Source organism: Ammospiza nelsoni, chromosome 14, assembly GCF_027579445.1.
Source record: "Ammospiza nelsoni isolate bAmmNel1 chromosome 14, bAmmNel1.pri, whole genome shotgun sequence".
Lineage (NCBI taxonomy): Eukaryota > Metazoa > Chordata > Aves > Passeriformes > Passerellidae > Ammospiza > Ammospiza nelsoni.
The window spans coordinates 718,956-746,327 of NC_080646.1; the positions used below are offsets into that span (position 1 = coordinate 718,956).

Genomic DNA, 27,372 nt, shown 5'->3' on the forward strand with positions numbered 1-27,372 from the left:
ACCAACAGATGGAGTATGTTAATCAGTTTTTAAGGATATGCTAAAAGTCTGGGATAATTTGAGTTCTGTGTTCAGAATGTTTGTAAAAAAACACAAACTTGTAATGGATTTTAAAAAAGGTTTATTCTGCTACTGTGGAAGGAAAAGGAATCCTAGAATCTTTAATCAGAGGCTTTTAAAATCACCAATTTTCTGTACTGCTGAATAGATTATTAAATCAGACTGTCTTCTTATCTTTGAGTTAAATTATGCACAAAAAAAAAATATGGCTAAACTTATCCTTCATTTAAAAACCTGCTTTGGATTCTGAAGGGATCAAAATACTTGGCTGGAACAACACCTCAGATTTTTTATTGCTTTAACTGGTAAAAATGCCATGGCAGTAACAATACAACCCTGGTTCTAAAAATACCACATGTGGGGCTCCTAAACTTTCCAACCTCACAGCAGGAAAAAATAATAAGAAAAAGGAAGCAAATAATCAGCAATTCCTTCGCAAAGTGGAATGTCTGAAGGGAAGAAGAAAATCAAATGTATGTGATGGATTTCATCAGCAAAACCAAGCCAGGAGGATGCCCTGTCCTGGGCTGCAACAGTACAAGGGTTGAAGCAGCAGTTTTTGAGGCTCTTTTGTGTGTTTTCTCTGCTGATAAGGGCTCTCATGCTGCTGCTTATGCTGCAGCACCACCAGTCCTGAGCATTCTTCCTTGGAAAATGTTAACACCTTCCAGAACCACTGTAATTTTATATTATCAAACTTCTGCACATTTTTATGACACCCTGGTAATGCTAACAGAAAAGTCATTCAATTACATCAGTTTTTCTTCTCTGTGATGTAGGAAAAAGGTCCATAAATGCTGGCTGGGTTACTTCTTCTTGATTACATTAGTGGATACAAGAGTTTGCTGGTTCATTACTATTTTGTTAAATAACCTTTGTGTATATTAATCAGATTAGTGGCAGACAAATGGAAAAGATGCACGGGAAGATCTGGAAGGTTTTAGTACAACACCAAATAAATTTTCTTCTTTGGATCCTTCACTTTCTCCACGGTAAGCAGAGGGATTAAGGCTTAGTTCTGTGCTTGCCCTGTCTCAGGATGAAACACCTGAGTGCCCCGGGCAGTGATATCCTCATTCTCACCAGGTCGTGGGCAGAGCAGCCAAGGATCAGCCAAGATCTTGTCAGAGGCTGAGCTCAACATGCCATGGGATACATCATTCCAACACACAGTGTAAGGTTACAGCCAGGGAGAGGCAGCAGGAGCACCTTTCCTACCAGGAAAAGAACACACAGGGTGGGGAACACAGATGAAATTAAATGGCAAATTAATTGCAAAAAGAAAACTTCCTGGCATTGCCTCAGTTCCCAGATACGCAAAGGAAGCCACAAAAAATTGTGCAGGGGCAGGTTCTGACCCTGAACTCTGAGGAGCTGGGAAATCAAACAAATTCCAACAGAAAGAGCTGAAACAGGAGAGGGGCCAGCACCTGAGCACTACGTGGAGAGATTTTTGAGCTGACTCTTACAGGTTAGTACAAAACCAAAGTGTGTGAAACCCAGGTCTAGATTAAATAAAACAAACCCAGATATAGTTGTGAGCTCAAATTGGTCACATTTATACTGTATTTCCATTATTTAGACAAACATTTCCTGGCTCACAGCGGTCAGGCTGGCACAGAGTAAGTGCAGCCAGAAGGAACAAGCTGAACAGGGAAGCTTAAACCCTGGAACCATCCACTTCACAAGGAGGGAAAATTTGTAACGCTGGATTTGGAATGTGAATCTGCACTGCCATCTGCAGAGAGTAGGCTGGTAATTAATGGGCCATCAGCGTAGCAGCAATTAAATTGCCAAAGTGCAATTATTGGTATGTAAAGTATGGAATCAGGTGGGAAGGAGAAAGCTGTGACATCACTGTCACAGCTGGCAATTCTGCACAAGGTATGCTGTGTCTCAGCAAGGTATTTTATACTTTATTTCTTAAATATTGTTCTTTTTGTTCCTTTCATGAGGAAAACTGATCCCCTGCTGTTTCTCCCGCATGCTCCTCACACCATTTGCAGCTGGAGGTACGGGGATTGTGCCCAGAAGCTCCTGTGACCCTCTGCTGCCCGAGGTGCTTGGTCACAGCAGCGCAGCAGAAGTGTTACTGAATCCCATCACAGGCAGCAAAGCCAAGCCCAAAGCCTCTGTGTGGGTGAACACCTGTGCACCCGACTTTGCTGGGATCCCTGACCCTTACACCAAACCCTGACTTTGCCTGGATCTCTGTCTCCTTACACCAAATCCTGACTTTGCTGGGATCCCTGTCCTCTTACACCAAACCCTGACTTTGCTGGGATCTCTGTCTCCTTACACCAAACCCTGACTTTGCTGGGATCTCTGTCTCCTTACACCAAACCCTGACTTTGCTGGGATCCCTGACCCTTACACCAAATCCTGACTTTGCCTGGATCTCTGTCTCCTTACACCAAACCCTGACTTTGCCTGGATCTCTGTCTCCTTACACCAAACCCTGACTTTGCCTGGATCTCTGTCTCCTTACACCAAACCCTGACTTTGCTGGGATCCCTGTCTCCTTACACCAAACCCTGACTTTGCTGGCATCTTTCTCTCCTCACACCGAGGCAGGGGCTGCAGCCACGGCCAGAGCTGGTTCTGTTACGAGTAGAAAAGTTGCCTATTTTTTAAAAAGATTGCAGAGTTCACAGGTTGGGCCAGTTGCTGCCAGGGTGGAGTTCTAACTGTTTGTTGTTGCAATCACCTGTTGTTAATAGTTTTTCGTTAACTACCTGTTGTTGATGGTTGGGAATTCCCCTTTTTTGTCGAGCAACACCCTGCTGCTTCCTGGAGGATGGCACCCAGACGGTGAAGAGGAGAAGACATCGGGGTCGGCATGCAAATGAAGAAGCCCGTCACCAAACCTAGCAAAAACCCCTCAAAACAACGAGCCAACACGGAATTGAGGGATCGAAATGATATCTAGACGTAAGGAGCAGAATTCAGTGTCCGCTAAGACCCTTTTTAACTCTCGCCCTAACCTCAAAAGATGTCGGCTAGAAGCAGGACCTCGAATGTTGAGCCAAAGCAGCCGGTACTCTCGTGCGTGCGCCAGCCTAAGCGCTGCCTGCAGACTAGTGGATAAAACTGCACGCTTTTCTTTGTGACTCTTCTGGGCTTTTCCCACCCGAGCTGATTTTTAAGAAAGGCATTCAATAGGAGAAAAATCTCCTTTCTTACTTAGTCCAGGTTCCATGATCCAGCCCAGCTCAGTATCCCATTTTCCCCTGTGAGAACCAGCGGCACCGTAACATTAACGGGGTGTGAAGATCTGCCCCAGGAGTAAATGCGTTATGTGAGTGTTTCTTACAAAATGAACGATCCACGCCCTCACTTCACCCCGAGGACACGCTTTGTTCCTCAGGAAACACCTCTCAGGTGTGGGCTGAGAAGCCCGTGAGGTTCCTGCCGCAGTGTGCCCTGCCCTGGAGCCAGGCTGGGAGAGCTGGGGGTGCTCGCCTGGAGAAGGGTCCGGAGCCCCTTCCAGAGCCTGAAGGGGCTCCGGGAGAGATGGAGAGGGACTGGGGACAAGGGATGGAGGAACAGAACAAGACAGAAAGGCTTCCCACTGCCGGAGGGCAGGGATGGATGGGATGCTGGGCAGGGATTTTACCCGGGGAGGGTGGGCAGGCCATGGCACAGGGTGCCCAGAGCAGCTGGGGCTGGCCCTGGATCCCTGGCAGTGCCCAAGGCCAGGCTGGACAGGGCTGGGACTGTGAAACGCTTCCCCGCGCACAGCACAGTGTGACACCGGCAGATTTTTAATGTCCTTTAGCGTTTCCCCGCGCACAGCACAGTGTGACACCGGCAAGTTTTAATGTCCTTTAGCGTTTCCCCACGCACAGCACAGTGTGACACCGGCAAGTTTTAATGTCCTTTAGCGTTTCCCCGCGCACGGCACGGTGTGACACGGACAGGTTTTAATCTCCTTTAGCGTACCCCCGCCACGCTGACCATCCAACCACGCCACCGCCCGGCACACGCCGCCTCAGGGCCGGCGGGCCCGGCTCTCGCGAGCGCTCCGCGGGCTCCTCTCGCGAGAGCCGCAAGGGGCGGGCGGCGGGCGGGGCGCCGCGGTGGCGGCTCGGCCGGTCGGTCCCGCACGGCCCGGCGGCGGCGGCTCGGCTGGACCGGCACCGCCCTGCCGGCCAGCGCCCGCTCCCCTCGGGCTCTTCCCTCCCGCCGTTCTCTCCCAGCTCCCCAAGCCCGCTGCCCTCAGGGCCTCTTCCCTTCTTTACCCCCCCACCTCACCCCCCTCCCCGCGGACCCCCAGTTGCCCCCGGCCATTCCCTCTTTTCCCCCCTAGGTTATCCCCTTCCCCTCACATCCCCCGCACGCTCAGGGCTCCTGAGCGCCTTCCCCGCCGCGCCTGAAGCCCCCGCCCGCGGCCTGCCCCATGGTGGGGTTCGGGGCGAACCGCCGGGGCGGGCGCCTGCCCTCGCTGGTGCTCGTGGCGCTGCTGGCCGTGATCGCCGTGCTCGCCTTCCACTGCTGGAACGCGGCGTCGCGGCAGGCCCTGCTGCGGGAGGAGCTGGCCGAGCTGCAGAGCCAGGCCCAGCGCACCGAGGTGGCGCGGGGCCGCCTGGAGCGCCGCAACTCGGACCTGCTGGGCAAGGTGGACTCGCACAGGAAGCAGCTGGAGCAGAAGGAGGCGGACTACACCCACCTGAGCAGCCAGCTGCAGGCCAGGGACGGCCAGGTGAAGCGCTGCGAGGACGGCAAGGTAAGGGCAGGGGGCGGCTCAGCCCGGGGCGCTGCCGGCCCTCGCTTGCCCGAGGTGTCCCCGCAGCCTCTGCAGCCCGGCGCTGAACCGGGCCCCGAGGCTCGGGTTTGATGCTGCTGGGACAGCTGCAGCGCTCTCTGTTTTCTGTAAACGTCCCCCAAAAGAGCTGGAGATGTCCTGTGAACAGTGAAAATCCCGAGAGATCGCTCCTTTCCGGACGGCTGTTTCAAATTTACTTATTGTTTTTTAGCTTTCTGTCTCTGCTGAGAATATTTGATCTCTTGTGATCATTCAAGAACCCAGACGCAAAAACTACATTTCAAGGGAAATGAAAGCAGTGTGGTGTTCAGTAGCACCCTGAGCTTGCCTCTTGGAATGCCTGGTACAGCACACTCTGATTTTTATGCTGCCAGCGTGTACTTGAGGGAAAAAAAAATCCAAACAAACCCTGCTGCTGACTAACGTGTCATTTTCCTTGGCTTGGAGAAGCCAAGCTCATTGAAAATTCAGCTTGCCCTTTCAGTGGGGGTGGCCTGGGGATTTCTTTTGTTGTGGAAGATGAGTGAATGGTTCAACTTTCACTGTTGTGCTTTCATAACCGTCCTGAACGGGGAAGTTCACGGGGCTCAGCACGCAAGTCCTGCTCAGGGGGCGTGTGGGGTGTATTTGCATGCAGGTCATCCCTCTGCCCATTGAACACTGTTCTCACAGTGGGATTTATGGAAATGCCACACTCTCCAGGGTTAGTGCCGGCTAGGTTTGTTTTCTGGCCCTTTCTTATTGCACATTGGATGAACAGCCTCAGAAAATGCATTGAGTTGTCACAGAAAAATCCGAATATGTACACATCACATTCCAGAGTTAGACTCCCTTAAACTGATTAAGTTTGTATTAATGTTTCCTACTGAACCATTAAAGCTAAGCCCTTTGGTTGTTCAACAAGCATATTTTTAATTTTTATTTTTCCTTAGATTGCAATGAAAATTCCAGTTGGATATGACATGGACTCCCTGATCTTAAAGGTGTTTTCCAGCCTCAGTGATTCAGTGATTCTAAAGCAGTTGGGGTTTAGCCAAGATACTTTCCCTTCTGTCTGCAAAAGGGCAGTCAGCTTGTTTGGTGTGTTAGTGTCACTGCCTGTGGGTGTAAAACTGCCCTGGCAGGATTCAGGTAAGCTGTCAGGCACAGTTCAGGAAGGATTCCTTCCTGGAAGGGGTGGTCAGGCACTGGAACTGCCCAGGGAGGTTTGGAGTCCCCATCCCTGGAGGTGTGCAGGGAATTCCTGGATGTGGCTGGGCAGTGTCAGGGTGGGGGTCGGGCACAAGTTGGGCTGGATGGTCTGGGAGGGCTTTTCCAGCCTCAGGGATTCTGGGATCAGTTACTGGGCTGCATGACAAGGGGGGCTTTTAATGAAGGAACTGGTATTATTTTGGATAATGTGATGTGTTCCTGTGGGACACTGGGGCAGGAGATGTAGGTCTGAGCTGGGCGGTGCAGCACTGGTTACTGGAACCAGGGGCAGGAGCAGCTGCTGCTGGCTGCCCCTGCCTGCCCACCCTCTGCCTGGGCTTTGGACACTCTGAGTGTGACACTGCACAGGGCAGGGCCGGAGGGCAGCCAGAGAAACCTGCCCAGTACACCTGCCAAATTAAATTTAATGTTAATTGCCTGCAGCGTGTGCCGTGAGTCTTCCTCCTTTGTTCCGGAAGCTGCCAGCTAAGGCCGTGTGAGCTCGTAGCTTTTGAACATCCTCTCTCTTGTGTTCAAAATGTTCAGAGTGCCCTAAGAGGCACTCTGCTCTAAGAAGAGCAGGATTTTATCAAAAACCACTCACTGGCCTTTTTTCCTCCCATGTAAGCCACTGTCTTTTCTCAGTGGCAACAGTGTTTATTGTTTTCCTAAAACCCTTTAAATTACTTTTTTTAAGGACTACTGCTTCTGTGACAGTAGAGAGTAAAGCTTTGTTTTAGAGAATGAAAGTCTGTCGCAAGGAAACAGTAGTAGATGTAAAGTGTCTGACCAAAAAAGGCTTGAATAATCATTTTTTCCCTCTCAAAATAGAATTTAGCAAGTCTGTCTGATCCAACTGCTCATTACCTGTGATCTTAATCTGTTTGTGAAATGCAGGAGCTGAAATAAAACCCCAGCATTGGTATCAAGTGATCACAACAAAGTCAGGCTCATTTTAAGGAAAACTCATTTGGAGAGTCTCAGCGTCAGTTGTGCTTTGTGCTCCTTTGTCCTCAGCCGAGGTTCTTTGCCTTGTGGTCACATAAATCAAATGCCTTTCCAGTGCTGAGGCAGCCCTGGTTTCTGCAGCAGCCTGCTCTTGGCTCAGGGATTTCTGGAGTCAAGGCCAAACCCTTGGCTGTCCCCTCTGTCCCCTGCTTGTGGAACGAGCCCATCACACTGCACCAGGGTGGTGTTTGCTTTTGGGAGCAAATATGGGAGTGTGTCTTGTGTTTAAAAAGAAAAGGAAAACATTAATTTTTGGGAATTCTCCCCTCCTGCAGTGAGCTCCTGAGGGTCTGTTGGGCCTGGAACAAACAAGGAGGTCTCATTTGAAGCGCCCTGTGAGAGGCAAGCAGGGGTAATGCCTACCTTGGAGCTGGGCAGGTGCTGCATGCTCAGGTAGCGCCAGCTCCCTGGGTATTCCATGGGTTTTTGGCAGCATGCCGTTGGGTTTGGGGTTTTTCCATGGCTTAGCACATCCATTTGCTGTGAGCATGCTGCCGTGGGACTGGCAGGAGGCTGTGGTGGAGAGCTTCCAGGTGGCAGGCGCCCAGTGCACCTCTCATTCCCTGCCTGCTGCTGGCCCTGCCAGCTCTGCAACACTGCCCTGCCCTTACCTGCTGCCCAGAAATGCAGCAGGTAATGAACTGTTTAGTCAAACATCCCCAGCAGCAGCTGGCTCTGCTCTTTGTTGCCAAAACTTGGTAACTCCTCAGTTTGCAAAGCTGTAGCTTGACAGCAGCAATGTGGAGTTGTTACACCGCAAGATTCACAGCTCAGGATTCACTGGAGGGTTGCCACATGACCATGCATGGGATTTCTGGTGGGTTTTTTTCCTGTGCAGGGCTCATTGGGCTGCTGAGGGTTTATTTTCTCCATCCCAAGTGCTTGGAAAGGCCCTGAGGAGCCCCTGAGAGCTCCGGAATACAAACAGGTCCAGACCAAAGGAGGATGGGGCCCAGGAAGAGCTGGACCTGCGCCACGGCTCATGGATTGTGGGTTTTGCATGTGTAGGTGGAACAGATCCCATGAATCATAAAAAAGCTTCCTCCTTTTCTGTCCTTCAGATGAGGGACATTTGCTGTCAGCTGAGCGGGTTTGGATATAAATTCTGTCACTTCTCTCTGAAACTCAAAATCACCAAAAGGAAAGATTGTGTGATAGAAGTGCTGCACATTTCCATGCAGCTCCTGCTCACAGACAGCAGCCCTCCCCCAGCCAGGCACATGGTTATGGGATCAGCAAGAGCCAGTGGGAAGGGTTTGTGTGTGAGGGATTCTCATAGATGAGGGTCTGAAAACAGGCCCTGCTACTTCCCAGGATCTCCTTTGTTCACAGATTTATTGGGTTCTGGGGAATAACTGCATTAGAGTGGAATACAGGAAAATATGATTATTGCCTGTGGCTTTGCAAGAGGGGGAGACACTTGTTCATTCACAGAACAAATCACTGGGTGCACCTGCTCCCCTGTCCCCTCTTGGAGGGGCAGCTGGCACAGTGGGTGCCCAGTGGATGAAGGGGCTTGGTGGTGACTTGTGTTTTCTGCTTCCCTGTGTGTCCCCACTGCAGGGTGGGTTGTGCATTTGAAGTGCAGCTCTACAAGGCTGGCCCTGGTGAGGTGTTGCTTTGTGCATCCTGTGAGGGGGCTTGAATGCCTCGGTGGGCAGAGCATGAGACAATCGTGGCTCTGACGTGCCAGGAGGCTCCAAGGTGTTCCTTTGGGGAGTAATTTTGTCCCTCTTTCAGAGCACTGTGGTCAGAGGGCTCAGGTTACCTAAAGATCACATTCCTGGTGGAATTAATAAATGCTGACAGATTAACTGTGGAGCTAGACTTTTCAGTTATGTTCCAGGCTTTGGAGGAAATATGTTCAAGGCCATTTTGTTTATTTTACTAGTTTTTCTGCTCTGTCTCTAGAATTGTCCAGTTCTGCTTGCTTTCCTTTTTGGGAAAAGCCTTGGGTGAAGCAGTGCTGTGTCCTGTGATAGGTGGGAGCCGTGGTGGTGCCTCTCCAGGCTCTAGAGCCCCCTTGGCTTTTGTTTTGGGCGTGGGTCAGGATTTGCCTGTGCTCCAGGGGTGAGGCAGGGTCAGCCAGGATCCTGCAGGCTGGCACAAAAGCTCTGCTGCCCTTGGAGCCTCTGCTGTGTGCCCAGAGCTGTGGGGTGTTCCATGTGCACTGTGCTGCAGGAAAGCACCATCGCTGCAGTTCCTGCGTGGCTGGGGGCCAAGGCAGCAATGCCTGATCATACCCACACGGGACAAAGGGATCAGCCTGCTCGGAGTGCTTTTGTAACTGCAAAGACACAACGGGAAATACAGAATGGATAATTTGAGAAAAGGGAGGCTCGGGTGCAGGGAGGAAGTCCTACAGACAGGGCAGGTGTGTTTTGGGGTTTTTTGGCAGGAAACGGAGGTGACTGACACGGACACTTCAGGGACTGTGGGGGGCACTGAAACAGCCCCTGTGTCCTGGTGTGTCCCCATGTGTGTCCCACCATGTCCTGGCCAAGGGGCTGTGCTGGCACTGCGGTGTGCTGTTCCCAGAGGTGATGCTGACCTTGTCACCCACGCGTGACAGCCCTGCTCAGCACCTTCCTGCAGTTACCCTTTGTGTCTCTGTGAAACTGCAACAAAAACAGCCACAGCACCCCAGGTGCCTGAGGGCAGGCAGGGATTTTTACCTGCTTTCTTAGAATATTCCACACATTCATCTTTCTCTTTGTTCCTGCTGGTTTTTGTCTTTATGTAATGACAAAACAAAGCATCTTTACTTCAGGACTTTGTGTAGGTGCATTTCTTACTTATTGTAACTATTTTTTTCCTTACTAAAAATGCCAAATTAAAAGCTGTTGTTGTTTACTGGTGTGAGATTCTCTCTCAAAATAAAATGTGTTAGGATGTTAGATAGCAGCATATAAAAGAGCTATTTAAATATAACAATTCTATTATATATCTTAGGTAAGTTGGTTTTGCTGTTAATGCTGCATTTATTTTTATCCACCTGTGCTTTGACATTGGCTGTTTACTGTCCTTCTTGCAATATCAGGATGCAGCATGTTTATTTTAGTTGAGACAATCTAGGGTTTTTTTTGATATAAATATGTTCTGGAATTAAAATTTAAGCCTTTGTTAGCAAAGCCTGAACACAGTGTTTAGTTTGGTGATGTCACTTACACTCACTAAATACACATTTCTCAGATTTACAGGAACTTTGTGCACGTCACTCTGATAATCCTGTCCATACGTTGCTTCACCAAGCAAACAGACACACCTGAGTCTTCACAGCTCAAACCCTCCCCAACCTGCTGGTCACCTGTATTTATTAATCCTTTTCTTCCTTCCAGATGAAGCTGCAGAACAACATCTCGTATCAGATGGCAGACATACATCGGCTAAAGGGTGAGGGACTCATGGCCAAAGTCACTTGGCAGGCTGAAGTTGTGCATTTTAGCTGCCCAGGTGATGCAGAATGCAGTATAAATGAAGGATCTGGTGATGCTGGAACTCGTAATTTCACATTTCTCATAATGGGAAATCCCACTGTGTTTGTTACCTGGTGTGGGTAAGTGCAGAGCTGGCTCTCACCTTGCTGCAGAAAGGATGTGTGTTCTGGCACTGCTGAGTTACATGACAGTAGAATCATTTCCATGGCCAGACACGCAGTTTAGCAGAGTTTGATCAGAAGCACTGTGATTGTTGTGCCAGGTTAGAAAAGGTCCAGGACGCATCTCTGCAGTTCTGTGCAGACATGATTATAATGCCTGAGGTGTTGCTCTATTCAGAGCACTTCAGAGGGAGCCAGAACGTGATCACATCTGAACATGCCTGCACACAACACACATGGGCTCTGCCTGTATCCATGTAGCTGCAGCTTCATTATTCCTAGCCTGAGGAGCAGGGAGAGCTTCTAGAGCAGTTGTGAAGACAGGAAATCTGTGTTTGCTTTACGGGTAGCAGAAAGGTGCCTCCTTTTGTACACTCGCTGCCACAAACAGTGTTTGAGCATCCTGCCTGGAGCAACTTGGCAGCACTTCTGTGTTACTCAGAGTGACAGAGCCATTCAGGAAATTATGGACATTTCCAGCAGATAAGGAAAATAGCATTGTGCAAGGTTTCTGAATGCAGAGGTGCAGAAACACTTAGGGAGATGGGCATAGTATCAGAAGAATTTGTCTCTAATTCATGCTGCCATCTGGCATACATGAGTAAAGTGGCATCTTCCTCAGATCAGTTTAAGAACCTTTAAAGTACGTCTAGACATGAAACTTGAGCAATTTCTTACTTACTTAGCAATATTGGAAATGCCATCTGCCACGGGGCATTTTTTCTTATCTTTCTGTACTCATGGTGGTTTTGCTCTTTCGGCCCAGAACAACTGGCAGAGCTACGGCAGGAGTTCATCCGCCAGGAAGATCAGCTGCACGAGTACAAGAAGAACAACACGTACCTGACAAGGAGGCTGGAGTATGACAGGTATGTCCTCAGGAGTGTTGGCAGCTGCAGCCTGGTGTGTGTGAGTGGGACCTGTATTTACTAAAAAGTGCTAATTAGTCTCGTGTCTGCTAATTGTCAAACACAAGTGTGATCACTTGGTGATGCACCTGAGCTGAAGGTTTGACTTTCAAGTTCTTTGTGATGTTGTAGTCCTTCCCCCAACGTGAGATAGGAGCTAAGGAGAATCTTGACTTAGTGGAATCGTTCTGCATTTTTAAGTCAATGTATTTTTTATAACATGGAGATTTTGCTCATTAACACATGAAGGAGTCTAAAGGACACAGTCCTGTGTCACCAGCATTGCTAATTGCTGCCTTTCTAGCAGTGTAGTTTCATTTGTTTCAACTGAAGCTGAAAGCACCTTGTGTAGATTGAAATTTTAAGTTGACTTCAGCCCTTTCAGTTGCTGATAGAGAAACGGGGAGAACAACTACTCCTGCTCTGAGGAGTGAGGAAGATTTAACTCTTGAGAAAGTGTTTGAAACTTTTACACTCATAAAGTTCTGTGCTGTGCTGAGAGTCTGTGGGACATGGGAGTTTTGGTGATTGGGCTGATGTTGTGGCTTGCTGGGGAAGTTGGGGCAGCTGGCTGTGTATTCAGATGGTGTTATTTGAGCTGGGAGCAGTAACTGATAGTGGCACGCGTGCACCTTCTCTGTTGACAGCCAGGGGAGACACGTTGCTTTCCCAGCGGAATTAATATTTGTGGACAGATTAACTGTGCAGCTTGACCTTTTGTTTGCATTCCAGCTCCTGGAGGAAGTATATTCAAGGCCATTCTCTTTATTTTACTGTTTTCTCGGCTCTGTGCCTATTTTTTTCCAGCTCTGCTTTATTACTGTATTCAGTCCATTCCCACTCCATATACATGCCAGGACGAGGCTTCTTGGACAGACTATTCTAGTTATAGCTCAGGTTTGGCTTTTTGTGCCACTTCATATATTTCCCCTTATTTTATTTGTGGGAGAGCGGCTCCAACAAATGAAGTGTAACTAATGATGTGTTTCTCCTCAAGCCTGCAGTGTGGGCAGCAGATCAAGGAAATGAGACTGCAGCATGAAGAGAATATCAAGAAATTAATGGACCAAATTGCTCGGGAACAAAAGGTAATGCCAAAAAAGTTTGTGTTGAATGAGAAGAGCCCAAAGCCTGCTGTTTGCCTCAGAGATGTGGAGGCCTGGGACATTTCTTCCCTAACTTTGTGTTCAGGATCCCCCTGAGCAGCCCTAAGTGGGTGTTAGTGCAAGAAACCTGCCTACGTCTCACCCAGTGGACTGAGCTGGGAGCTGAAGCCAAATTCTTTGCTGTGCTCCAGCCTTGCTCCATGATGTCACTGCTGAGGATTTCAGTTGTTGCCTGTAACATGGATATCTCTGTTCAGCTCTCCAGGGTGGGATCTGTGTTCTCACAGCCTTGCCCAGGTTACTGCAGAGGGAGCCTGAGCTCTGCTGAGGCCCCAGGTGCTAATGTGATGCAAATTGTGATGGTGCTGGAATGCTATCTGAGTGTGTGATTACATCAAGCAGGCTGCCAGTAGAGTTGGGCCTCTTTTCTGCAAACAGATGCTTAAAATTTTGTGTCCTTACTTCATCTATAAACATCTCAAACAATAGGGCAGACTGAGAGCAAGTTTGTCACATCTTCTCTCACAGTCTGGAATTGTTTCAAGGCTCTGACCTGAGGCTTAAGGCTTACCTTAACCTGTTTTTGTTGTGCTTAACACCTCTGTATGGCAGTAGAAATGTGCTGCAGCTGTGCTGTGATGGACATTTTCTGTTCAGTTGTGTTTCCAGGGTCCAGCTTTGTGCATAGAGTGCTCTGCTCTTTGTTTTGGTGATCACTGAATTCATAAATGCAGTTTTGCTGACCCAAATGAATCTTGAATTTGAGGATGTTTATTTTGTAATCTCCAGGGAAGTGTTTGATGTTGTCTCTCTATTTTTTCTAGCAGGCCACACAAAAAGTTCAGTCTAGTAAAGACACTGCAGTCAGCCCCAGCAATGGTGAGCAGGCAATCCCTGAGACCGTTGCAGAGGTGGAAGATAAAGACATAGTGAAGAATGAGGAGCCTTCAGAACATGTTGCAAATGGCAAAGGTATTTCCTTTTTTGGGCATTTGTGATAGAGAATGGGCCAGTTGGGTTGCATCCTTTGCCAGCCTCCAGACTGTGCATTTCTCTGAAGCAGAAGGAGGAATTGTTTGGCTCAGGTACGTTTATTAGCTGCAGTGATTGTTCTAAATTAGAGCTTTCCACAAGAGGGAAATTCACAGTTCAGACTGAAGGGTTAGTAAGGCAGAATATCCTTTTCTTGTCTTGCAGAGAAAATCAAACCAGGAGGAGATGCAGGCATGCCTGAAATAGAAGATAATGACCCTGCTAAAGCTGAAGATACTCCCACTGGTTAGGAGAAATACTCTTCATTCTTTCACATTTGGGTCTTGGTGATGTAGATGTTGTGTGTGAACACCATGTGGTTCACAGTGAGTGCAAGCTTTTAAAGTCTCTCTGTGGTAATAAAATTCAAGTGGGGTGTAAAATCAGATCATTTCTACTGTGCCTTAGAGGTTTGAATTCTCAAAATGGAATGTTTTGGATAATGCCCCTCCTGAAATCTTACCTTTTATATTTTCATTTAGAAAATTATAAAAAAATAGAAGTTTACAGGATTGTTAGAGCAAGACCAGGTAAATAGTGTGTTTGTTTCACATTAATACTTTTGTCCCTGTGTTCTGTTTTAGCTTTAAAGAGGCCACTTATTTCAGCTCCTAAAAGTGAAGGGCATCAGCCTGTTATCAGTCTTCCAACTGAACAGCCCCATGCTCCAAACCTGGCACCAGGTAAAATTCCTGTTAGCAGGTGATGGGACAGTATTTTGGTTACAAGAAGAAAACCAAGGATAAATTTCTGCAGGATCCAAGCCTGTGTTTTCACCTGGCTGAGATTCTTGGGCTGCTATTGTATGATCTCTTCTTGTATCCTCCAAACCAATAATTTCTGAGCCTTTTGACCAATCACACCTAAATTTGAGTTAAAAATTTGAAAGATAAGTGCTTCAAGTGGACAGAGTAATTTAAATGCATGTTCCTCCTTAGGGTACTGATTAGGGGTTGGTTGTTGATCTCTTGGTAGCCACAATCAGATTTTCCTGTTGCCTGCTCAGTGTCCTCCTGTCCCTGGGAACAGCTCACTTGAGGGTGACACGGGGAAGGTTTAGGAGGTGAGAACTTAAAGTCCTGCAGTGACAGGGTTTGAAGGAATTGCAGTTAGAAGAGAGACAAACCCAAAGAAAATAAACTCTGTGTTTGATCAAGTCACTTGAAGGTCAGAGAATATCAGGTGATGCCTGCACTGCAGGTGGCTTGTTCCAGTCCTGTCCTGCTGAAATTCTGAGTGTAACTTCCCATTTCACCGTTGTAGGTTTGCCCAGTGACAGCGATGGAAACGCTGACATTGCCAAGCAGATCCCTCCAAATTCTCTCCAGCACTTGAATTTTGAAGAAAATATGGACACCCAGAAAGAGCACAAGGTTGAGCCAGACCAGATAAAAATCCCAAAGAGCCGAGTTAGCGACTTGCAGAAGATTAAGCAAAGTAAGTTGGCCAATATCACACACTTCAGTATATTAAAAAAATCCCTTCATTTTTTATCTGTGTAAGTACCTGTCTGGAAAATGGGGGCCATTGCAGAGGGTGGCTTCAGAGAGGGAGTCTGAGAAGGAATATAATGTGTTCCTCGGTAAAGGATAGGCTTTACTGTGTTATTTTTCACATGTACATTCAGTTATTTTACAAAATTATTTCCTTATCGGAATTTAAGATGTTTTTGGAAATTGCTGCACAGTTAAATTGGTTAAGTCAGAACGTTAATAGATGCAGGATGCTGAGTTACTCACTTTATTACTTGACTTCAGTACACTTTTTGGACGTTATTGTAGGAATTCAGTCAAAACTGAGAAAACTTTCGTTGTTTTAATATCACTCATGGAACTTTGTGATGGAGCAGGGACAAGTGTATTACAAATTGTCACAGAACCTGGGCAGGCCTGGCTTCCACTGTGTGTATCCTGAGGTGTGCAAGGCTCCTTATTTTATCAAAGCAGCTTCTGGAAGAAACTTCTGGAGTGAGAACTTCTCATTTCAGTGGTTGGGTTTGTTAATGGATTGTCTCTCTTCCCTGGTCACGGATGAAATGATGGGGGTAGTTGGAGCTGGGAAGGAAATGTCTCCATTGTAGGCTGGGAGGGGGTACCTGAGAGTCAGGAATTTCCCCACTTAGTCTCTTCTCTTTGGAATAACTCTGGTTGTAGGCTTTAACAGTGCAATGAGGGAGAGAGTTTATCATGGAAAGAAATAGCTGACCAAGGTTTGTGTAAGGGTCTGTCCTGATGGTCAGAGAGGTCCACTGGGGACAAACTCACCCCTGGTATGGAGGAGCCCAGCTGTGGCCCAGCCCTGCAGCTCCCACCGTGGGCAGGTGCCTGGCTGGTGTTGGTGACTGAGGGCTGTGAAGCAGAGGGTGCAGAACGGGACTGGTCAGCCTGGGGGACAGAAGAGCTTGGGGGGACCTTAGAGTGCCTGAAGGGGCTCCAGGAGAGCTGGAGAGGGACTGGGACAAGGCATGGAGGGACAGGACACAGGGAGTGGCTCCCACTGCCAGAGGGTAGCGATGGATGGGAGATTGGGAAGGAATTGCTCCCTCTGAGGGTGACAGGAGCTGGGATGGAATTCCCAGAGCAGCTGTGGCTGCCCCTGGGTCCCTGGCAGTGCCCCAGGCCAGGCTGGATGGGGCTTGGAGCAGCCTGGGACAGTGGGAGGTGTCCCTGCCATGGCAAGGGTGGCACTGGAGGGGCTCACCAGCCTGACTGTGCTCCCTGAACTCAGTCGGTAGCCCCTGTGGGCCTGCTGCATTTCCTGGGATCTCTTCATCAACTCCAACCTTTCCTTCTGTCAACTTCAATTCATTTGTCACACTGTCTCTGGCTACCCACGGGCTGGTTTTGCTGGAAGTTGGGTACATGCCCTTGTCTTCCATGGCTCAGTTTGGGTTTAACATGTGCAAATCCCACTGTCCTACCTCGGTTTTGTATATAATGCAGTGTCAAAAATACCAACAGGATCACTCCATTAGACATGAACAGGCAATGAATAATGTATGGAACTTTGGATTTCTAAACAGATCGTGGGTGTTTTTCTTGCTTGTTTTATGACAATACCTGAAACTGGTGCTCCTGTACGTTCGAGCTGTGCTACGTGTGATTCTGCTGCTTTTCCCCATATAGAGAAGCAGGATGGTACTGCTTCTGTCCTAGTTTTTACATACACCTTATTTTAGGGAATAATTTTACTTCTATATCTGTCCATTTTTAATCCTGATGTTGAAATCATGCTCCAGTTTTACTTCTCCATTAGTTGCTTGCACTGGCAGTCATCACCTGCCCTGGCAGCCTTGGTGCCCAGTGTGCAGGAATTGTATCACACTTTAATCCCATTTTTCCCATTTACACAGAGTCTTCCAGGCCAGTGACCTCTGCAGACTCAGAGCTGCTTCTGTCCAGCACTGGGCTGGAGGAGATCTCCCTGTATCCCATTGAACACCAGCTCTGAGCTGACATCTCACCAGTAATCTCTCACCGTGTGCCTGGGTGATTGCCTGCTCGTTCTGTATTTCCAGCTGATTCCTGTTTTTCTTTTGCATTGTTTCAGGATCTGAAACCATTCTTAAATTTTTGTTGGGAGACGAAAATACTGGATTTGGGGCATTTTGGAAACGGTCACAGCTTGCTAGGGAGGCAGAGTGTAAAGCCAGCTAGAGTTTCCAAGCCGGGCAGTGAGGGCAGGCCTGTGCTGGGCTCCCTCCCGTGCCAGCAGGGCACCCTCTGCAGGGCACCAGGGCAGCGCTGGCTGGCTCCAGGGTGTGCAAAATGCCAGGCCTCAGCAAATTGGCTACTGACCCTTCCAAGAGTGAGAGCTCTTGCGCTTTTTGAGGATTCTTGTGTCGGTGCCTGTGGGCAATCCAAGGTGGAGCTGTTTGGTGCTCACTCAGCCCTTCCTGTGGAGAGAGGAGTGTGGGACAGTCAGGTGTCACGAGGGTCACACAGAGGTGTCACCTGCACAGAGGTGCTCCAGGAGCCTTGTCCAAGCCCTGCCTCAGCCCTCTCCCTTGTTCCCCCTTTCTCTCCAGCTGGATCTACCACAGACCCGACTGCCTCCCCCTGCGATCTGCTCTCGTGTAGGATCTCCCTGTTTCTTTCCTCTCTGCTGCTGACTCACTCCTTTCCTACTCCACAGGCCGGTTCTTTGATGAGAATGAATCCCCTGTGGACCCGCAGCAGGGTTCTAAACTGGCAGATTATAATGGGGATGATGGGAACGTGGGTGAGTATGAGGCAGACAAACAGGCCGAGCTGGCTTACAATGAGGAAGAGGATGGTGATGGTGGAGAAGAAGACGTCCAAGGTGAGCTTGGGCCTTACCTCCATCCCATTGTGATAAATCCATGCTGAGTTACTTGTTGAATTTGTGTAAAGCCTCTCTGGTTCAGCTGATCACAAATTGCTCAGACAGAAAAAACAAGCTTGAGATTTGGTCTCGCTCTCTGTGGGACAGCAGCAATGAAAGTCTTGAGAGAGAGGGTTTTGTTACCTCACTGCAGTTGTCTATAGCTCCTGCTAGGAAAAGCAAGTCCAAATTCCAGACATGGTTTTACCCAAACCCCCCAGCTCTGGTTCCTGGCTGGGAGGGCTTTGGGCCTTGACATTGTTAAATTGTCAAATACAGGAATGAAGTGGTTTGATTCCTGCTCTTGTCACGCCTGCCTGGGGCTGGTGTGCAGTGAGGCCTCAGGTGGTGATTCCAGGTGTCCCTTTGTGCATTATACACAGATTCAACAGGCTTGTGGTGTTCTGCTAACCTACCTTGGAGCTCCTGATCCAGTGCTGCCTAACACCTGTGTGTGCATGGCCATTCCCTGTCCTGCATGCAGCTCCTGCATCGCCTCCCTCGCTTGCCTCTGCCTGCCTTGTCTGCCTTCTCCATCCAGCTCTTGGGGGATATTTGGGACAGGCCTGCATGTCTGCAGGGTGAGAATGTTGGGTAAACAGAGAGTATTTCCAGTTAAATGGAAGTGTAAAATAAAGAGGGGGGGAAATAGGAAACAAAAATCCTACAGGCCCCCTGATTTTGACCCTCATAAGTTATATAAGTTAATAAGTTTTTAGCTGGAGGTTTTTCAGGCACTGTATTTAACTGGCATCTAGGCAAAATGAATGGGCAAAGCCAGTAGAGAGCAGCTGACCGTGTGAGCATGCAGCTGAGTGCAGTGTCAGCAGGCTGGGCTGGGCTGGCAGTTTGAAACTCGTGCACAAGTGAAGGAATGGGATGGACCAGAACCTGTGCCAATTGATTAACTTATCAATGGACCGCAGTGCCTGCTGCTCCAGCTGCAGGCTGCTGTGTGCCCCTCGTGCTCAGGACTCGCAGGGGGTTTGTGTGTCTGGCAGGTGTCCCTGGGCTGGCAGCTGCACAAAGGCACAGGGGCATGCAGAATAGCCTGCTCCAGTAGCAGGTGTCCCTTGCCATGGCACTTTCCTGTCCGTGCTGGGGCCATGGGAGCCGTGCCCCTGAGGGTGCTGGGCTGCTGTGGGCACGGAGTGCAGGGTCTCCTGTGTGTCCCTGAGCCCTCAGTGGGTCCTGCCCAGCTCCTCACTGCAGGAGTTCCTTACGTGGGCTTCAGGATGGAGCTGTGGAGGTTGTGACTGCAGCCGAGTCTGTGCTGCTGGTGCCATCTGCCTCGCTCAGCCTGCGTGCTCTGGACAGCCCTTGTTGTGAAGGAATGTTCCCAGTATCCAACCTGAGCCTCCCCTGGCACAGCCTGAGGCCGTTCCCTCCTATCCTGTCCTTGTTCCCTGGGGGCAGAGCCAGACCGTAGGTGGCTGCCCCACGGGGCAGGGATGCCACAGCCTGTCCCTGTCCCCATCGCACAGAGCTCGGTGCTGCTCCATCAGTGAGTACCCGGCTGCGGGGTCTTGAGGGGGAGCTGGTGCTGGGGCAGCAGGGATTGAACAGCTGCACTGACAGGGGCAGCATTCCCCAGTGCTCTTTGGAAAGGGTGGGTGGGATACAGCTCTGAGTGGTGGGAAAATGCGAAACCCCAGAGACTGGGCTTGTGTAACTTGCAGTGTGAGTGGTGTTTGGAAGAACAGAGCTCTGACTGACAATGACCCCATCAAACATTTCCCTGCCAGGTGGGGTCCCTGCAAGGTCCCTGCTCTGGTGGCTTGGGATTTGAACTTGGGGAAGGTCCTTCTGCTGATGAACCCCTCTTTGTCTCTGTATAGACAGACTGGATTAAGAGCTAGGGTTAAAGGGTGACTTCTGAAAGCTTCTTCCTGTGGGATCGTCTGAACAGATGTGTTACTACCTCAAACCACATTTCCCAGGCTTTGTTCTGTTGTTCCTCAATAACTTGTCGTGTTGGCTTGAGCTGTGATTTGAGTGTGGCTGGTGGAGCTTCTGGGGCAGTATTTCAAAAAAGTGGCTGCTTCAGGCTTTATACTGATTTGTCTGCAGGGCAGGAGAGGGCAGAAGGGGAGGGTTGAAGGGAGGGTGGTTATAATTGTTTAGGGAGGAGAAAAAAGAAACGAGAATTTCTGTCTAAAAACTGTCAGGTAAACATCACCCGGGTCTGCGTCAGGCTGAACAAAGCCTGTGGCACGTGCTGCAAAGCCACTGGATTCCACATGGTTTCTCTTACCTCCAGGAATGTGCAGGCTTAGATTGAAATTATCCAGGGGAAGCAGCCAGTTTGGGGGATGTTCTTGGGGCAGGGCGGCACCAGCCTGGTTCCTGCTCTCAGGCACCTGCTGAAGGGCAAGGGGATGTTTGAAGGTGGCAGCTTCTAAAATGTCTGTTAGTGATGGCTGGATGGTGGAGGGGGGTAACTCCAGGACATCCAGGTGCTGTGGTGGCACTTTCTTGTGGAACAAACCTGTGTCGTGCAGTGAACTCCAGCCTTTTGCTGCTGGAGCAGCCCCCCAGGCCCCTGCCTGGCTCCCGGGGTGCTGGGTGGGAAGGTGTGCAGAGCTCCAGGTGCGGCTGGGGGAGCTGAACTTGGATTTCTTTTGCTGTGAACAAGAGTCTTTCCTGATAGAAAGGAGTAGCTCTGAGGTGCAGGAAAAGCTTATTAGTTGGAGCAAATGGAAGTTTTAGGGTTTTTCACTTTTTGAGGGAAGGAGGCCCTTGGTAAAGAAGGGCCCTGTGCCAGTCCCTGAGGTTCCCACCCTCTGTGAATGGTGTCAGCCCTGGGCATGGGACTTGGAGCTGGGCTTAGTGGGGGAGTTTGAAAGCTTGATAGGCAGTGCCAAAGCCAGCAGCTGGTGTGGCAGTGCTGCAGGGTCTGCAGTCAGGCAGTCTGTGAGCTGGGGCTGCCCTGCAGCCAGAGATCCCCCTGCAGCACTCACAGCTGGGCTGGACACAGCCTGGCACTGCCCTGGCCAGCTCAGGCCTGTGCCCTTAGCAGCATGTCCTGGGAACTGCACTCGGGTGTTTTTTCAGTGATACCACATGAGATCTGACCCGAGCATTTCAGTAGTGATCTAATTGCAATGTGTAATTGCAGATGACGAGGAGCGAGACCTGCAGAACGACCTGGGGGACTACAGCAAGTCCCGCCTCAGCGAGGGGGTCCTGTAGGCCCCGGGCACAGAGAGCTCAACCCAGGACCCTGAGGTGCTGCAGAACTGGACCTGTTTTACTCCAGTGTTTCCTGCTTCCAGGGAAGCTGAGGATCAAGTGCCGAGGGTGCTCAGCAGCAGGAGGAGAGGACCCCCTCTGTACATATGTACATATTTGTACTGTTGCAGGTTGTATTAAACCCACATCTTTGCTGTTAGATGGAGCTGGTTACTCAGCCTGGTCCTTACCTGTAATAATCTCTACACTTAAACCCAGTCTATAAACACAGGCTGAACTGTTTCTGCCACGTAGAACACTTGGAACCCAGAAAACTTGTACAGTTTGTACCTGATGTAACAAAGCCACTGTGGAAGCCATGTACAGCCAAGAACTCCTTTTCTACAGTCCCACCTGTGTGGCAGAGCTGCTGCTCCCGAGTGCTGGGGCTTGTACAGCAGTGAGAATGGCATGTCAGAGGGACTGGGAACTGAATGGTGCAGTAACTGCTCCTTCCTCACTGCAACCCAGCACTACATCCCACTGAACTCCTGTGCAGTGACCACATCTCATAGCTAGAGCTGCAAATCTGTAGTAGGACTTGAATAATTCGATACATCCCAAAAAAGCTGTGCAACTAATAGCTCAGTTTAAAAGGTGATATAAATAATTTGCAGCTTGTAGGAAATCCTTGTGTTAAAGAGGGTAAGTGTGTCAGTGAGACACCTCTCCAGCAGCTGTGTCAGCCCCTGGATGGAAGGACCAGCCTGTGCCCAGGTAAACATGCTGTGGATGCTGGTTTGCTGTCCCAGTGTCCATCCCAGCTCCAGCCACTCCAGTTCATTTCCAGTTCAATGCCCTGATCCTGAACACCCAGCACATCCCATGGTTTGGTTTCCTCCATCAGACCTGTAAGTCAGACCCTTTTCTGTATTCTGTATTCACACTCAGAATTGATGGGGATGGTTCCATTGCTCTGCAGTGGTGGGAGTGAAGGGGATTGTCCCCCCTGCTCCCCCAGGACACAGGCTGATGGCCCTGGTGAGGGTGATTGAACTCATCCCTGTGCTCTGGTGCTGGGCTGAAGTAATGGGTCAGGTTTGCTCCTCAGCAGCTCAGCGAACCTCTTAAATAAAGTTCAATGCTTGTACAATTATGGGTTTTTAAGACAGTTTATTATTACTTCAAGTGTCAATGCAAAATAAAATTCCCCCCAGTTTCTGCATTTAAAAAGTGGAACTCCAGCTCAGCGCCGTGTCCTGGTTCCAGCTGAAGCCCACATTCTCCAAACTAGTGCAGCATCACATGGCACAGCTTGGGAGACCCCTAAACAGAGAGCTACTTCTGAAATGTTGACATGAGACCGTTCTATACTCAGCTTCAGCTGCTTTTCCCTTCCCTGCGCATCACCAGGACCATCCCTTTTGGGCCCCTGTGCTGAAGGTGGCTTGCTCCATGTTCTTTCTCCGCCTTTTCTTTTTCTTGCATTCCATGTTTTCTCTTTTTTTCCTCTTTCTGTCAGAGCGATTACTCTGCTTCACCCTTGTGCAGCCACACCTGGAGCATTGTGTTCAATCCTGGGCTCCACAGCTCAGGAAGGACAAGGGGCTCTGGTGAGGGTGCAGGAGGCCAGCAAGGTGCTGAGGGGTGCGTAGCCCCTCTCCGAGCAGGAGACGCACAGGGGCGGGCTCACACTGCCCCTGCAGCCGGGCTGTGCAGGCTCTGAGCACAAACCAGCTCGGTTTGTTTGGAAATGCTGCTCCGACACCCCGTGCCGTTTGCTCCCGTCGCCATGGCAATGCAGCACACACAACGCTGACAGACTGCGACCAAACCGGCTCTCACATTGCAGCCCCCCGGCAGAAACCCAACAAAGCCTCTGCCCACCGCGGCCAGCCCGCGTTTCAACCAGCACACCCGCTGCTGGGTCCGAGGCTCCGCTTCCAAATGCCTTGGCATCCACGTGGCAATGCGTTTCAGACAGCAGGGAGCTGAGATTCCACTGCCAGGGCTGAGGGATGAGTTCAGGCAGTGTCAGAAATGCAGGCACCTCCACCCAGCAGCCAGAGAAACAACTGAGTTACTGCAGCCAGTCCTCGCTGCCCAGATTTGGAGGTTTTCAGCAAGCAGACTCTGCCAAAGCTTTCCCGAAGTCACATGAATCCCACAAAAACAACCAATCACTGGTGAACCCATTTTAATTTCAAAATGAGGAAAATCAAACTGATGGGCAGGATCTTGCCAAAAGGTCAAACCCAGTTCTAGATGAAACAAACCCTCATATTTTTCAGCATTTTAGTAGCCATGAAGAGCTGAAGATACTTTGAAGTAACAAGAAACAAAAAGACACAAGATAATGGTTTGTGGATTTTATTAAATGTTATCATTTTACATGTTCAGACATGCAAACACAGCAACAGTGGGAAATCCAAAGCCTGCAGGATGGAAGAGCTGGTGAGTGAGTGAGTGTTCTGCAGTAGTACATGCAGAAAGTACAAAAGGTTTCTTCTCTATAAATCTATTTACTGCCTTTTCACAGTTTGCACAATGGACTGAGTGAAGCCCATTCATGTGGTGGTTGGAGGTCCTGAGCTCTCAGCAGGACCCATTTCCCTGTACACACACATCTCTGAAGAAATTCTCTATCTGAAAACTTTCTCCTTTATCCCTATTACGGAGAATTTTCACATGCCATAAATCTGCCAGCTGCAATCCCTGCTCCAGGAGATACACGGAGCCTTCAGTAACCTGGCACCCACACAGAGAACTTCCAGCTGAAGTAACCTGGGATCCTTCCTTGAGGAGATTGACCAAAATACTTGATAGCATCAAATCTTGCTGCAGTGAACTAGAAAATGTGAGATTAGGCACTTTATAAGGAGGAGCAGTGCCCTGCTGTTCCAGCTGGCTCCAGCACTGAGACCAGATTTCTGTAGTTTAAATAAAACAGGAAAACAAACCCACAAAACCAACCGGGGCCATCTCTCCCTATTTAGGAGAGTGCAGTGGAATTTTTAAGTCAGCCAGAAACAGAGTAGTGATATTTATGCCTGAACATTTTTATGCTAATATAGAAACCATAATACTCCAATTCCTCAACCTATATGAAACCCTGTGTAGCCACACTGGGATTACTGGGATGGATAATCTACAGTTTAACTTCCCAAAACCAGGTTTGACTACTGGTGGCTGTGCATTTCCATCCCTGGAGGAATGTCTCATGCCACTCTCTGGTGCTGCACTGTGCCAGATCAAACACAAGGCTCATTCCCATGTGTTTCTGCGGGCTTTGGGAGCAGATGAATCCCTGGTGCTGTCAGCTGGAGTGTCTGCAGTGAGAGCAGCGAGTCTGGAGCTGCTCCTGGACAGCCAGATTGGCTCCCAGACGCCGGGGATGGAGCAGCAGCACAGCCTGGGAGCTGCTTCTCTCAACTCTGGTGGTCAGCTATCCGATAGAACTGATCCCCTTCAGAAAGGCAACAGCACAGCAAACACTGGAAATGGGCAATTGTAACACACAAAACCAAAGAAGACTCCTGAATTTGCTGAGAAGTGCCAGATGCTGCAGTTCAACTGAAAGTGGAACTGGAATAAACCCCACCCAGTCCTGAGCTGAAGATGCTGCAAACACCTGCCCCACATGAGCTCTGCACCACCAGGGAGCTCACTCTGGAGCACGTCAGTTTATGTGATGTACAAACACAGAGCTAAGAGCTCTGCAAGGCTCGGGGACAGAGCTGGGAGGAAATCCTAAACCCTGAGGAATGCCTTCCAGGAGCAGTTGGGGTCCAGTGCAGGAATGGTCTGACAGGCGCACATTTCCCCTTCAGTGTCTCTGTGAAGTGAAGCAAACGTGCTCCTCAAAGCCCCAAATCTCTCAGGAGCCCAGATGCTCTGGCCAGGGGAAGCCCACTGCTGCCAGCTCAGCCTTATCTTTGGCCCAAACACGCATTTGAGCTCTGTGTGCCAGCACAGGGTTTCACACTGCCCACATGGGGCTGAGGCTGTGCTCCATGGGGAGCAGGGTACAGCAGGGCACATCTGAACTGCTCCCTGCACAGCAACACCATCAGCAAGGTGATTTTCCACATCCCCTTTCCTGCCAGTCCAGCCCCTTCTCCCTAATTCAGCACCAGGGAACTCGAGGAGAGCATTAGGTACTGTGAAAAACAAATTTTGATATCCTGTTACACAGAAAAGGGCAGTTCTCTTTGCCATAAAGATCAATTTGAACCCTGAGTCACATGTTTGATCTCTTGTCGGTGTTTTTGGTATGCTGGTGCTCACACAAATACCTGCTTGCTTTGAATCTTGCTGGATCAGCTCCTCTGGCCGCTTGTTTAATTTTAATTACATGGCTTGAGAGAGTATTTGCACTCACCATTTCCCAAAACTCCCACTTTCTAAGTATCAGTGACTGTCCTTTTGGGGTAACAGTGTGAGACATCACACAGTTATCCTGCCATACAGGTTCCTCGTCAGGGACTGCCAAACCATCTTAATGAGGCTCCAACATGCCCAAACCAACCTTTTTCACAGCTGATCATTCACAAAATATTCACAAGAAATACCTGAATGCTCTAAAGGAATATGGTTCCCTGTTCTGAATGTGTTTCCACTGCCTTCCTACAACCTCTTTTCTATGGCAAAATTAGCTTTATAGTGTCTTCTGTTAAAGACAGACTAGTAGAGTCCTATGACAGAATTCTAAAACAAATCTTGGCTTCACAGCAGCAGATGTACTTCTCTTTAACAAGCCAATGAATATTTTAGGTGACTAGAGAGCTGGGACTTCTATAATCTGATCCACGTTCAAAAGCTAAGCAGGGAGTCAACAGGTACCAGGAAACACAACACCCGTGTAAGTTTCTTCACTGCTAAATTAGATGCCAGATAGTCCTGTGAAAACCTTCCACTCCGGGCAGTACCTTGGGATGTCATCATGTCATAAACTGAGGAACCTGAGAACTGATTTCTGTTATAAAGACTGGTAAGTAAAAGTGATCATCAAAAGAAAAATTAAGATACCCAAGTTCAGTAGCATTGAGATGAGAAATGTAACCTCACTACATGCTGCTGTACTGCAAGAGATGGCCAAGCTGCTTCATTAAGCCCTTCAAATAGTAAAGCACGCAGCATCCTCAGCATTTCCCACACAAAGAGGCTGCCTAGAAAAAAAAAAGAGAAAGCGGAAATAAAACTTCACAACACTCTCCACAGGCGACTTAAAACAGCAAGCGAAACCGCAAGCCAGCGCTGCCCTACGCTTGGGGAATGGGACGGAGGGCGAGCCAGCCGGGCCGGCCTGGGAGCGGGGAGCGCCCGGCGGTGCCCAGGGCAGCGGGGAGAGAGCGGCCGGAGCCGGGGCCGGCGCGGGGCTGTGCTGCCCGTCCGTCCGTCCGTCCGTCCGTCCGCGGCGAGCACTGCCCGGCGCTGCCGCTGCTGCTCCGGGGGCCGCGGGCAGGGCCGGGGGCCGCGGGCAGGGCAGGGCAGGGCAGGGCAGGGCAGGGCAGGGCCGGGACTCGCTCGCCGCTCGCCCCCCGCCCCGCTCGCGCCCTCAGAGCTGCCCTTCTCCCCGCACCTCCCGGCCCGGCCCGGCCCGGCCCGGCGCCAGGACACCGGAGCGGCCGCGCCTCCTCCGCCGGGGCACCGCGGGCGCCGGGCGCTGCTGCCGGTCGCGCTGCCGGTCCCGCTGCCGCCGGCCCCGGCGCGGCCGCCGCGCCAGGCCCCGTTCCCTCCTTCCCGGCCTGCCCCGGCCCGGCCCCCTCCCCCGGCCGGGCGCGCCTGCGCGGCGGCCCCGCTGCCATCCGGGTCCCTCGGTGCGGTGCAGCGGGTCGGTAGGCGGGAAATGGCGACTGAGCGCTGAGCGCCGAGCGCCCGGAGCGCGGACCCGCCGCCGCCGCCCGCCCCCTCCGCCCGCCCGGCCGCCCGCCCGCCCGCAGCGCGGCCCCGCGGCGCCGCTCCCCGGCCCCCGCTCCCGCAGGTGAGTGACGCGGCGGAGCCGCGCGGGTCCCAGCCCGGGATCAGGTGGGGGCGCGGGGTGGCCGCTCCGAGTGACCGGCGGGATGTCCCCTCGGGGCCTGCCCGCGGCGGGCCCGCCGCCCGCCGACGCGCCGCGTCCCCCCCGCTCGCCCCCCGCGGCCGCCGCGGAGCCCCGGGCGAGCCCCGGCCGCAGCCCTGGCGGGCCGG

General features: G+C 50.4%; 2 protein-coding genes across 5 annotated transcripts in view; both read left to right on the plus strand.

Annotated features, from left to right (window-relative positions):
• Nucleotides 1-4,182: 4,182 nt before the first annotated feature.
• GOLM2 (golgi membrane protein 2) lies at nucleotides 4,183-22,336 on the plus strand. Of its 4 annotated transcripts, none has more exons than XM_059482455.1 (10): nucleotides 4,183-4,786; nucleotides 10,363-10,417; nucleotides 11,389-11,491; nucleotides 12,528-12,618; nucleotides 13,464-13,608; nucleotides 13,834-13,914; nucleotides 14,253-14,351; nucleotides 14,932-15,105; nucleotides 17,803-17,970; nucleotides 21,131-22,336. In XM_059482455.1, exons 1-10 carry the CDS (start codon nucleotides 4,460-4,462, stop codon nucleotides 21,202-21,204), a joined length of 1,317 nt encoding a protein of 438 aa, XP_059338438.1. In that variant the 5' UTR covers nucleotides 4,183-4,459; the 3' UTR covers nucleotides 21,205-22,336. The 4 variants fall into 4 exon arrangements, with proteins under 4 accessions (XP_059338438.1, XP_059338436.1, XP_059338440.1 ...); XM_059482453.1 differs by having other exon boundaries at nucleotides 4,185-4,786; nucleotides 13,461-13,608; XM_059482457.1 differs by lacking the exon at nucleotides 17,803-17,970 and having other exon boundaries at nucleotides 4,186-4,786.
• A 4,759-nt stretch (nucleotides 22,337-27,095) lies between these two features.
• Nucleotides 27,096-27,372, plus strand: part of CTDSPL2 (CTD small phosphatase like 2) — a 29,877-nt gene continuing 29,600 nt past the window's right edge. The window contains exon 1 of the mRNA XM_059482474.1: nucleotides 27,096-27,166. The gene's annotated coding sequence lies outside the window, so the exon portion shown is untranslated. The remainder of the gene's footprint in view (nucleotides 27,167-27,372) is intronic.

Bases quoted from the DNA above. Each gene is read 5' to 3' on its own strand.
- GOLM2 (XM_059482453.1), top strand. From the start codon at position 4,460: ATGGTGGGGTTCGGGGCGAACCGCCGGGGCGGGCGCCTGCCCTCGCTG. The intron at 12,619-13,460 runs GTAATGCCAAAA...TATTTTTTCTAG, and splicing joins AAATTGCTCGGGAACAAAAG to CAGGCCACACAAAAAGTTCA. The intron at 13,609-13,833 runs GTATTTCCTTTT...CTTGTCTTGCAG, and splicing joins ACATGTTGCAAATGGCAAAG to AGAAAATCAAACCAGGAGGA.